Source organism: Capricornis sumatraensis, chromosome 2 (assembly GCF_032405125.1).
Source record: "Capricornis sumatraensis isolate serow.1 chromosome 2, serow.2, whole genome shotgun sequence".
In the NCBI taxonomy this organism is placed as follows: Eukaryota; Metazoa; Chordata; class Mammalia; order Artiodactyla; family Bovidae; genus Capricornis; species Capricornis sumatraensis.
Genome location: NC_091070.1, coordinates 180,287,810 through 180,300,762, shown reverse-complemented (window position 1 = coordinate 180,300,762; position 12,953 = coordinate 180,287,810). Strand labels below are relative to the sequence as shown.

At 37.2% G+C, this 12,953-nt stretch overlaps 1 protein-coding gene across 2 annotated transcripts in view; it reads left to right on the top strand.

Annotated features, from left to right (window-relative positions):
• LEPR (leptin receptor) overlaps window positions 1-12,953 on the top strand; it is a 75,164-nt gene that overhangs the window by 26,053 nt on the left and 36,158 nt on the right. For both annotated transcript variants that reach the window (XM_068964098.1, XM_068964099.1), the window contains exons 5-6: window positions 3,885-4,030; window positions 8,343-8,487. In XM_068964098.1, coding sequence (XP_068820199.1) covers window positions 3,885-4,030; window positions 8,343-8,487 — 291 coding nt within the window. The remainder of the gene's footprint in view (window positions 1-3,884; window positions 4,031-8,342; window positions 8,488-12,953) is intronic.

The following is a 12,953-nucleotide window of genomic DNA, read 5'->3' as shown; positions in this document are numbered from 1 at the left end:
TTAGTGCAAAGGTTCCCCAGATTTCTTTGATTAACTTGAATATATAATTATAAATATTCAGTGTATTCAGTTATATTATTTAATGTGAATAATATAGATGAATGTTAAATTATTAATTTATTAATTCAGTTTTGTGTGTATGTGTTAAACTATATGTTACATATGATACAAATTTAATAGGGTTACTGTTTTACATTTCCTGAAATAATTATTGCAAATTCTTTATGTGCTTCTCTGCATCATTGTTTTTGCCATCACTGGAACCACTTTTTCAGATATCTGACACCATATTCCTTACAACTTCATCCTCACTTCTTTTTAAGAACTAAGGGTACAGCATTTTTTGAATCTACGTATGCTATCATATTTAACATTAGGACTTTTAAATAACTTGTCTTTTAGGGATATATTTGTGATTTCCACGTGATTACTATGATATCCAAGAAATTCAGTCATGATGTTATACCATAAGGAAAAAACAAAAAAAATCTATAACATGTCATCATCTTCTCTTTTTAAAACCAGTTCTATCAAGTGATTTTTTAGAAGTATTTAGAGCCAACATTGAATTGTTTTTAAAAATAAAGTAGTTAAGATAAGGTGCTGTGATAGACTTTATAAGAAACTTTTAAAATTTTGTCTTATTTCAGATAATTTTTGGGAAAAAAATCTCTTTTTTTGTATTTGGGTATATGTGATTAAGATCTCAAAATTGAAAGAAATAAAACAAATTGTATGATAGAGAATTTCAGGTTTAGGGGTCTATTATTTCAGCTATGGAAGTCCTCTTTTAGGAAATAGCATTTAAACTGAAAGAAAAAAAGATAACTATGCAAAAAATCCAGAACAAAAGGTGCTCTGAGCAGAAAGAACAGCACTCACAAAATTCCTGGGAGAGAATGAGCTCAGAATTTGGAAGAACCAAAGACAAGAGCCTTTTACTTGGAGTAATTAAGGTAGGAGAACATTCAGAGATGTGGTTAGAGAGTCATCTGCATCCAGGTCATACCACAGGCTATGGTTACAAAGTTTGGATTTTATTCTAATTGCAGTGTAAGCTTTTGTACCAGGAGAGTGATGTGATCAGATGTGAGTGTGTGTGTGTGTGGGCACATGCAAGCACTCATGCGTGCTCATGCACATGTTTAAAATGTATGCTCTATTGAAGAAGTAAACTTATGGGTAAGGGAAAAGAATACTTGCAAGAATGGGAGGAGTCAGATAGGCAGCTGCTAGAGTTGTCCAGTTGGCTTGGGATTGTTATAGTGGAGAAGTAAAGAAATGTTCAGGCTTGGGATCTATTAGGAGATGGTGCTTCCCTTATACTCAGTTGGTAAAGAATCTGCCTGCAATGCAGGAGACCCCAGTTCAATTCCTGGGTTGGGAAGATCCACTGGAGAAGGGATAGGCTACCCACTCCAGTATTCTTGGGCTTCCCTTGTGGCTCAGCTGGTAAAGAATCTGCCTGCAATGCTGGAGACCTGGGTTCAATCCCTGGGTTGGGAAGATCCCCTAGAGAAGGGAAAGGCTAGCCACTCCTGTATTGTGGTCTGGAGAATTCCATAGACTGTATAATCCATGAGGTTGCAAAGAGTCGGACACGACTGAGCGACTTTCACTTTCACTTTTCAGGAGATGGTGCAGACTGAAGTGGATTGGGTATGGAGTGTGAAGGACAGAGAGGAGTCAAGGGTGACACTTAGGCTTGGACCTGGTTAGTAGCAGAATAGTGTTACCAAATGGGGATATTGGAGATAATTAGGTGTGTGATGAATTATATTTGAGATGCTTATTAGAAATCAAAGAGATGTTGAGTAGGTAGTTAGATATATGATTCTAGAGTTCAGGGGAGATAAATATTTGGGAGTCTCTAGCATCAGATGTTTATGGGATTGTAGGAGGTCATGCATTTAGAGTCCAGTGAGAGAAAGACTGAGAGGCAATTAGAGAGAAGAGTAAAGGAATGTGACAGCTGGAAACCGGGTGGACAAAGTATTTCTACTTGTCTGCTACTCACAGAATAAGCAGTTGGGACACTGCTGAGAGATGGAGCAAAATGAATCAGACAGTTGACATTGGATTCAGCAAAGAGTAGTAACCTTGGTAAGAGTAGTTTCAGTGGACTAGCAAGAAGGAAGGCCTGATCAGAATAGATTGGTTAGGAAAATGGGATGCAAAATGGAGAGTAAGTAATGCCAGCTCTTTGGAGGAATTTTCCCCTGAAAGAAGCCAGTATGTGTGGTCTGGGACTGAGTACCTAGGGGATCCAGGGAAAGATTTATTTTTAGATTTCTAATACAAAGGGATATGTGTATGCATATAAGAAATGTAAAATAGTTTATAATTTTATGATTTCACTTCTGTTTGGTGTCTGTTTTGTTTTCTGTCTTTTTGGTCATGAATTTCACCTGTTACTTCTAGACTTTAGAGTTTAGCCATTCCTGCTTTAAAGTAACTAAAAGTTGTAGTATGTTGTAGAGAGTAAAGCTTCATTTATTTTGACTTAAGGAAAAGGAAAAAACTATGACTGAATTCTTGAAATTATGAAATGTGGAAAATATTAATGTGCCATTATTTTTTGAAAATAAAATACATGTCAGTAAATATTTCAATGTAATGATTTCTGTTTATGAGTAATTCTTGTTAATCATAAAAATCTTGAAATCATAGAGATGCACACAGAAGAAAAATGTATCATTTATTTTCTACTATTTTGCCATTTTTTTCTATTTTAATGCATATTTACACATATCCTTTTATTTGTTCAAATTTTAATGAATTTAAGTAAATAGGTTGCTTAATGGGCTTCCTTTTAAGCCTGTTAAGATGGCTCAGATGGTAAAGAATCTGCAGTGTAGGGAGACCTGGTTCGATCCCTGGGTTGGGAAGATCCCTTGGAGAAGGGAATGGCTACCCATTCCAGTATTCTGGCCTGGAGAATTCCAGGGACTGTATAGTCCATGGGGTCACAAAGAGTTGGACACGACTGAGCGACTAACACTTTCACTTTCACATTGCTTAATAAACTTTCAATATTAAACTTTTTCAACATTCTTCTCTAATATGATTTTAATGACTATAGATTACTTTTAATGGTATGAACTCTTATTTGTTCAATCAGTTCTTTATTGTAAGATGTTTGCGTTGTTTCTACAGATGAGTTAAAGTTTGTTGTATGTTTTAAACTCCACAGACATAAATCTCCACATATGTATGTACACAAATGCATATGCATACATAAAACACATAGACAAATAAACTCAGAAATAGATGCTCCTTAGTTTAAATACACCATTAGGATACGAACTCTATCTGCATTTCTGGTGACAAGCCAAGTCCTGCTAATATTGTGTTTACTGCATGTAAATTGTGTATGCCATGGGTTATTTGGGTATGTCGTGATTTGTTGAATTTGAGAATTAATGTTTACTGTTTTATATACAGATTTACATGAATCTGCATGCTTATATGCATTGTTTTTTGCATACAAAATTTTTATGCATTTTCCAAGTAGTGCTCTGCAAAATGCTTTTTCTCCGTGTCATTCACTAAAACAGTGGGTTTCATCAAGGGAGGCTTCAAATAAGTGTGGGAAAAGCTAGGTTCAATAAAGTTAAGCAGGGTATTTTTAATAGCAGGAATTCACATTTGTCAAAATAACATCATTTTCTGATTTATAGTTTTTACTAAGTAGGGAGAAGGAAATGAAAATGCATGGATTGCCATGGTAAGGTATAGTAGTAGAATATTTTGGTTCTGTAATTAGCCTTTGGATAAGGACTCCTTAGTTTAAAGAATAAGATATGCTAAAAATTCATTTTGACTTCATTTTATGATTATCATGAAAATAACTTGACTTAAAAGTGTTCTCTTTTTTTCTTAAGTGAAGCCTGATCCACCGTTAGGTTTGCATATGGAAATCACAGACACTGGTAGTTTAAAGATTTCCTGGTCCAGCCCAACATTGGTACCATTTCAACTTCAATATCAAGTGAAATATTCAGAGAATTCTACAAAAAATATGAGAAAAGTAAGTATATTTTAGTAAATAAAAAGAAAAGTTGAGAAGCAATTAAAGAAAAGGTGAGATGCCCTCCAAGTCCCATAGAGAATGCCTCTGTCTATCAAGTGTATATACTGTTTTTGAGGAGATTCAGTCATACTTCAATATCATACATTCAAGCTTTCATTCAAGATCAGCAAAAGGAATGAGTATGTATGCAAAATTTCTGCATCTTCTATAAAATGATTTTAGAAAAGTTGTTCAGTGTTACTAAATATCTCTTACATGTGGATCTGTGTTATATTTTGATAAGCATGACAAATTTCTCCTAGAATTAAAGTTCCTGTTCCAAAAGCTTAGTATATTAGATTAATTCTCTTTTTTCTCCCCCTTACTCTCCTTCTCCATCTCATTAACACAGACACATACACACACACACACACACACACACACACACACACACACACACACAACTAATGACTACAAGAAGTCCAGATACAGAATTATTAAATTCATAATCATAGTATTTTCACTTAAAGACCTTCTCTGGCTTTTGATTTTACATGCCATCCTTATTTTTTCTTATTACTCAATATATTTGTTTACATGCAGTCCATGCATTTATGCAGTATAGTCTGTGAAATCTTTTTTTCAGAAAGTGTTTTGCACCCAGTAGGTGCCAAGAACTCAGGATACACTAGTAGAACAGGAAACGCAAGTGGGAGAGGATGGATTGTGTTATTAATTAGAGGGAGGGGAAGATCTCTTTAAGAAAGTGATATTTGAGCAGGGATTTGAGGGAGGTGGTGATGCAGGGAAATTAGGGTCTGAATAGAGGAGATAGCAATTTAGAGGACCTTAGTTGGATGGGAAGTTGAGTGAGGTTAAGAGCAGTAGTGGAGGCGTAGGAGAGAAGGAGGAGTCATGAAGAGCCTCATGGGTCATAACTTTGGCATTTTAATTTGTAAAACTAATTGTTTTATAACTTAGAGGTTAAAACTTATCTTTTTATATCTGGGCTAATTTTCTAAGACTTGCAATTTAGTCACTCAGTTGTGTCTGACTCCTTGCGACTCCATGGAATACAGCATGCCAGGCCTCCCTGTCCATCATCAACTCCTGGAGCTTGATCAAATACATGTCCATCAAGTCGGTGGTGCCATCCAACCATCTCATACTCTGTCATCCTTGTCTCCTCCTGCCTTCAATCTTTCCCAGAATCAGGGTGTTTTCCAGTGAGTCAGTTCTTTGCATCAGGTGGCCAAAGCATTGGAGTTTCAGCTTCATCAGTCCTTCCAATGAATATTTATGACTGATTTCCTTTAGGATTGACTGGCTGAATCTCCTTGCAGTCCGAGGGACTCTCAAGAGTCTCCTCCAACACTACAGTTCAGAAGCACCAATTCTTCAGCGCTTAGCTTTCTTTATAGTCCAACTCTCACATCCATATATGACTACTGGAAAAACCACAGGTTTGACTAGATGGACATTCGTCTGCAATGTAATGTCTCTCCTTTTCAATATGCTGTCTAGGTTGGTCATAGCTTTTCTTCCAGGGAGCAGCTGTCTTTTAATTTCATGGCTGTAGTCACCATCTGCAGTGATTTGGAGCCCCCCAAAATAAAGTCTCTTACTGTTTCCATTTTTTCCCCATCTATTTGCCATGAAGTGATGGGACCAGATGCCATGATCTTAGTTTTCTCAATGTTGAGCTTTAAGCCAAATTTTTCACTTTTCTCTTTCACTTTCATCAAGAGGCTTGTTAGTTCTTCTTCACCTTCTGCCGTAAGGGTAGCATCCTCTTCATATCTGAGGTTACTGATATTTCCCCTGGCAATCTTGATTCCAGCTTGTGCTTCTTCCAGCACTGCATTTTGCATGATGTACTCTGCACATAAGTTAAATAAGCAGGGTGACAGTATATAGCCTTGACGTATTCTTTGCCCTATTTGGAACCAGTCTGTTGTACCATGTCCATTTCTAACTGCTGCTTCTTGACCTGCATACAGCTTTCTCAGGAGGCAGGTAGGGTGGTCTGGTATTCCCATCTCTTGAAGAATTTTCCACAGTTTGTTGTGATCCACAGAGTCAAAGGCTTTGGCATAGTCAATAAAGCAGAAGTAGATTTTTTTTTTTTTGAAACTCTCTTGCTTTTTCGATGATCCAACAGATGTTGGCAATTTGATCTCTGGTTCCTCTGCCCTTTCTGAATCCAGCTTGAACATCTGAGAGTTCGTGGTTCACATACTGTTGAAGCCTGGCTTGGAGAATTTTGAGCATTACTTTGCTAGCGTGTGAGATGAGTGCAGTTGTGCAATAGTTTGAACATTCTTGGCATTGCCCTTCTTTAGGACTGGAATAAAAATTGACCTTTTCCAGTCCTTTTCCAGCAGTGGCCACTGCTGAGTTTTCCAAATTTGCTGGCATATTGAATGTAGCACTTTAACAACATCATCTTTTAGTATTTGAAACAGCTCAACTAGAATTCCATCACCTCCACTAGGTTTGTTCGTAGTGATGCTTCCTAATGCCACTTGACTTCAGGATTTTAAATGTAGGTGATCTGATATTGTTTAATGTATTGCTGAGGCTTTTTGCCATTTTTAGTCTGTGTTGCCCCACAGTCGAATGGGCCAGGAAGTTCAATAATTTTGAAATACCTCATTGGTTGTTTTATGAAGTTACATCTCTTAGATGTTTTCACTCTGGTTTGTAAACTGTATTTTGTTTGACTGTAGCTGATCATCATGGAGAAGGAAATGGCAACCCACTCCAGTATTCTTGCCTAGAGAATTCCATGGACAGAGGAGCCTGGCAGGCTCTGGTCCATGGAGTTGCAAAGAGTCGGAAATGACTGAGCAATTAACCCACCCAGCTGATCATCAGACCAGGGTTCTTAAAATTATTCATGCCCTCCTTCTGTGACCCATTGCTCTAGGAAGGTTTATAGCTCTGTGCCTACCCTGTACATCATCTTATTAAAAAATATTTACTTATTTATTTGGCTGTGTCAGGTCTTAACTATAGCATGCAGGATCTTTGCTGTGTCATGTGGGATCTTTCATTGTGCTGTGTGGGTTTAGTTGCTCCATGGAATGTGGGATCTTAGTTCGCCAACCAAGGATCAGACCTGTGTCCCCTGCATTGCAGGCAGGTTCTTAACCACTGGATGATCAAGGATGTCCCTCTGTGCATTGTAGTCTATTAATATCTTGTATGTTATTGATGTCAGCAAGGGCTTGAAGCTTCCCACTGATTTTAGCTGTTCCTCAAAGTTTGAAAAGTCAATATTCATTATCACTCAGTTAAAAATATATGCTGATTATCATTGTGATTTTTTTTTTCCTTGAACTTCAGTTCAGTTCAGTTCAGTTCAGTCACTCAGTCGTGTCCGACTCTTCCCGACCCCATGAATTGCAGCACTCCAGGCCTCCCTGTCTATCACCATCTCCCGGAGTTCACTCAGACTCATGTCCATCGAGTCCGTGATGCCATCCAGCCATCTCATCCTGGGTCGTCCCCTTCTCCTGCCCCCAATCTCTCCCAGCATCAGAGTCTTTTCCAATGAGTCAACTCTTCGCATGAGGTGTCCAAAGTACTGGAGCTTCAGCTTTAGCATCATTCCTTCCAAAGAAATCCCAGGGTTGATCTTCTTCAGAATGGACTGGTTGGATCTCCTTGCACTCCAAGAGACTCTCAAGAGTCTTCTCCAACACCATAGTTCAAATGCATCAATTCTTCTGCGCTCAGCCTTCTTCACAGTCGAACTCTCACATCCATACATGACCACTGGAAAAACCATAGCCTTGACTAGACAGACCTTAGTCGGCAAAGTAATGTCTCTGCTTTTGAATATGCTATCTAGGTTGCTCATAACTTTTCTTCCAAGGAGTAAGCATCTTTTAATTTCATGGCTGCAGTCACCATCTGCAGTGATTTTGGAGCTAAAAAAATAAAGTCTGACACTGTTTCCACTGTTTCCCCATCTATTTGCCATGAAGTGATGGGACCAGATGCCATGATCTTTGTTTTCTGAATGTTGAGCTTTAAGCCAACAAGAGGCTTTTTAGTTCCTCTTCACTTTCTGCCATAAGGGTGGTGTCATCTGCATATCTGAGGTTATTGATATTTCTCCCGGCAACTTTTAAAAATACTGTTGACTAATGTCAGTCAAACGTTTGTTACTGGGTTATTGATCTCTCTTAAATTCCACTGTCACCAGCTAACTCCTCTGTAAGATTTTAATTCTTTGAAATTTGTAGAGACCTGGTTGTAATCAATTTTGCTAAAGGTTTCACATCAACCTGATGCTCTGGTGTTTTCAAATGATATTTAACAGGCTGATGAGATTGTCTCAGCTACATCTCTGCTAGTAGACAGTGTGCTTCCTGGGTCTTCATATGATGTGCAGGTGAGGAGCAAGAGATTGGATGGCCTAGGAATCTGGAGTGACTGGAGCGCACTTCTTACCTTTACTACACAAGGTAGGTTTTGTAAGAGTCACTTCTGTTTACAGGGGAGTATGATTCCTGAATTGCTTTTGGCATATTATACTTGTATTAAATTTTGTGGTGGTAACTCAAAAGGAGGAACACCATATTAACTTCTAATTTAAACTTCGAGCAAGGCAATCCTTTAGTGAAAAGTTGTCTGAGAGCACCCTCATTTATGTGCAGCCATAGCAGTATCTTGCTGAATTACTCTTTCTTACTCAAAAGACAGAGTTGATATAAAAGTTCCAAATTTACAAATTCAGAACACTGCTTGTACTGATGTTTCCTGAATTTACACTTGAAAATCAGATATATTTATTTGGTATACTTTTTAAATATTAAAGTTTTATTTGAATATTTGAATATTATATATGTTATATAATTAAGCAATTCTTTTCACTCCAGATGCTTGCTTTTCAAAGCTTTTACTTTCAGTTTTCATGTTTTAAAAATAATCTTTAACATCAGAAAAACTGCAGTTTATTCACAGCTTCCTCATGGAGTTGAGGTACAATGTTTTACATAGAGGCCCAGGAGTCTAATGGTGGTACCCCTGGCACAAGACAGGCTGTGAATGCAGGAAGGCAGTTCATAGTTCTTTGACTAGTTTTCAATCTATCAAATGTGCAAAATTATTCCCACTCAAACTCGCTCAGGTTGATAGTAGATATATGGAGAAAGCAAGTACCGTGTAAAACACTAAACCATGTAAACATGTAAAACATGTAAAACACTAAGCAGGCTTATTTATTAATTGCGTACTATTTACAAAGCATTGATTGTTAAAAAGGAAGTATCAGTAGTAGTTTTAAAGCACTGACTTTGGAGTCTGACAGAATTTTGTAGGAGTCCTGCCCACTCCCCCCTTATTTGCAAAGTTTCTTAACCTCCCTATACCTCAATTTCCTTATCTATAGAATAAGGTATTTTTATATGGATAGAATGAAATGATGCCCATAAAGTGCTTACTGCAGTGCCTGACTCTTAGTAAGCACTTGTGAAATAGTGGATCATAGTTTATAAATATCAAGCTTGTAAATTGACAAACTCAATATTCAGAATTTCAGCGTCTAATGAAATTTAGAGGCGGACATGATACATATCTAATTGCTTAGCACAAATAACACTGTGAGAAGAGCTAAAGTAAGTGCTAAGCATTAGAAGGGATTAATTCTCACTTGAAAAGTCAAGAACTGTGAGTGAACAGACTTAGAAGATAGGAATTTCTCATCTCTATTCCTCAAATAATTATTGAGTATCTCAATGTGTGTTATAGGATGCTGAAAATTCAACTTTTGTTCTATCTTGAATTATATATCATTGATTAATAGGTCTTAATGACCAGCTGTGAAATACATAGAGTGGAATGAATTAACAGCATCAAATTTCAATGAATGTCCTGTGGAGGTTTTTATACAGTGGGATTGGGTGAAGTGGGTGGTGGGGTAGCGAAGTTGACAAGGGAGGTGGAGGCAGCAGCCCCTGCTCCCATTCTGAATGGCTGATAACTTGTACCTTTATTTTGCTGTCTGGTGAAATGTTTCTCTTCCACAAGAAAATGGCTTCATTCTTTGCTGTTTTTCTTCTTAATAAGATCTGAGAACCTACCCTTGCTGAAGAAAAGGGAAATTCTAAAAGAATCATGATTGTTTTAAAGTTTTCTGATGTTCAAGTTATACGTTTGTACCTTCCTAGTATAATGATTCTTAGCAATGTTATGTACTCAGTTGGATTAAGTGAAATCTTTGATCCAGAATAATATAATAACTACTTGTATTACATTTCATATAAGATTTTATTTTGGGTTGTTCAACTTAGATTCTTAGACCTTCCGATGGACATATTTTTAGTTCTATTTTGCTTTATGGAAAACCCTTTTATACTTCTGTTTATTTCCTAGTTCATAGTTAATTGACCTATTAATCAATGATATATAATTGACCTATTAATCAATGATATATAATTCAAGATAGAACAAAAGTTGAATTTTCAGCATCCTATAACACACATTGTGATACTCAATAATTATTTGAGGAATAGAGATGAGAAATTCCTATCTTCTAAGTCTGTTCATTCACAGTTCTTTGTTCCTAGTTTAATCTGTAGGATTAAATTTGCTTGGTTTACTAATATGTTCTATCATATTTTTATGCTTTTATAATAAACCAGATATTTTAATATACACTATAAAACACATACGTACACATGTATATGCCCTTCCAAAGGCAAATATTATGTGTTTTGTTTAGATGAAGGTAATAAAGGTATGTTTTGTTTAAAAGAAGCATTGCTAATTTATTTGCTTGTGTGATAACCAATAATTGTTGTTCTTCAGTCACTGAAGAAATTCCCTGGTGGCTCAGATGGTAAAGCATCTGCCTGCAATGTAGGAGACGTGGGTTTGATCCCTGGGTCGGGAAGATCCTCTTGAGAAGGAAATGGCAACCCACTCCTGTACTCTTGCCTGGAAAATTCCATGGACAGAGGAGCCTGGTAGGCTACAGTCCATGGGATCACAAAGAGTCAGACACGACTGAGCAAAATCACTTTGTGCTGCGTGACTCACTTTGAGTCACCAAGTCATGTCCGACTCTTTGTGACTCCAGGGACTGCAGTACTCTAGGCTTCCCTGTCCTTCACTATCTCCCAGAGTTTGGTCAAATTCATGTTCGTTGAGTTAGTGATACTATCCAATCCTCTCATCCTCTGCCACCCGCTTCTTTTGCTTTCATTCTTTCCCAGCATCTTTTCCAGTGAATCAGCTATTCTCATCAGGTACCCAAAGTATTGGGGCTTCAACTTCAACATCAGTCCTTCCAATGCATATTCAGAGTTAAGTGATTTCCTTTAGGATTTACTGGTTTTATCTTCTTCCTGTCCAAGGGACTCACAAGAGTCTTCTCCAGCCCCACAGTTCAAAAACATCAATTCTTTGGTGCTTAGCCTTCTTGATGGTCCAACTCTCACATCCGTACATGACTATGGAAAAATTATAGCTTTGACTATATGGACCTTTGTCGGAAAAGTGATGTCTTTGGTTTTTAATGTGCCGTCTAGGTTGTCATTATCTTCCAAGGACCAAGTGTCTTTTAATTTCTTGGTTGCATTCACTGTCTGCAGTGATTTTGGAGACCAAGAAACGATATTACCATTAATAGCTAGCCTTTTAGTTATTCAACACAGATGTGTCCCTTTAGTGACTGTAGACATTCCAAACAGAAAAATCTGAAAATGAGGAATGAATGCAGACGTGAGTAAACAGCTACCTCAAAGGCCAGGATTTGTTGATGTAGCAGTGAGTATGACCTTACTAATGTCACAAACGTGGATAGTTCAGATACCATGAGTGATACCATTTGATTATCAAGGGAAAGACAGAAACTTGTCAAATAGAAAGTAGGTTAGGACACCGGTAGAGAGGAGGAGAGCTTATACACTTTAGCATCTCCCAAGCACATTTTTCTATTCCAGTATTATCTGCTGTAATGATGTAATATGTATTAAATCACAAATAAAAAGTAGAAGTAGATTGAGAACTCCTTCTTGAATAATAATAATATTGACAATTATAGGGTGCTTCCCGTGTTTCAGGCACTACGTGCTTTGCACATACTAACATTTTATCCTTTCAATGACCTGTGGGATAAGTACAGTTATCGCTCTTTTATAAACAAAGAAATTGAGAATTAAATAGGGTTAAGTACTTGTAACAGCTGATATAATTACAAAATAGCCTAACTCCAAAGTTTATGTTTATAACCACTAGTAAGGCAATTAAGTGCATAATGTATAATTAGACAAGATTTCTGGTAGCCCTAAAAATTGACCCTCAAAGCTAGTAAGCAGTTAATTTAATTATATAGAGCGTTTTATTGGAATACCTCATTTTCTTCATGATTCCTGGTAAATGAGGTTTTAGCATTGCTTAGGTTTCTTGTTTTAGGTTTGCTGAGTTATGCTGGCTGCAATGTCTGCACTCTATAGTGCTGACCATACATGAGGCTCATTTCCTGAAAGCTGTGCAACAGCAAAGGATGTCTCCAAACTCGGGGACTTCCTCTTCCTGTGTGAAGAGATTCGAATTCTTCTCCCTTAAGTCTAGTTACTTAATAGGATTAGGTTCACAACCATTGTTCACTGCCCAGCAAACAGAAATATTCCATGAGACTGAGGCGTTAATTTGTTTAGAATGTGTTATCACACCTGTTTTATTATTTCCAAACACTTAAATCAAAGGTTACTTGATGTAAATATTGCTGCAGACAGAACACTAATTCTCAGGACCTTTGTAACTGCTACATTTTATTCATTAGTGCATTTAAGCTGTACCCATAGTTAATGAAGCATTGACCATTCCTAGTCAAGGAATTCTTATTGATTCTTTTAAAGTGAATTTAATAGGTTCTTTCTCTATAGCTGCTGGGAGATGTTTTTCAAGGAAAACCCAAGACCTTCCC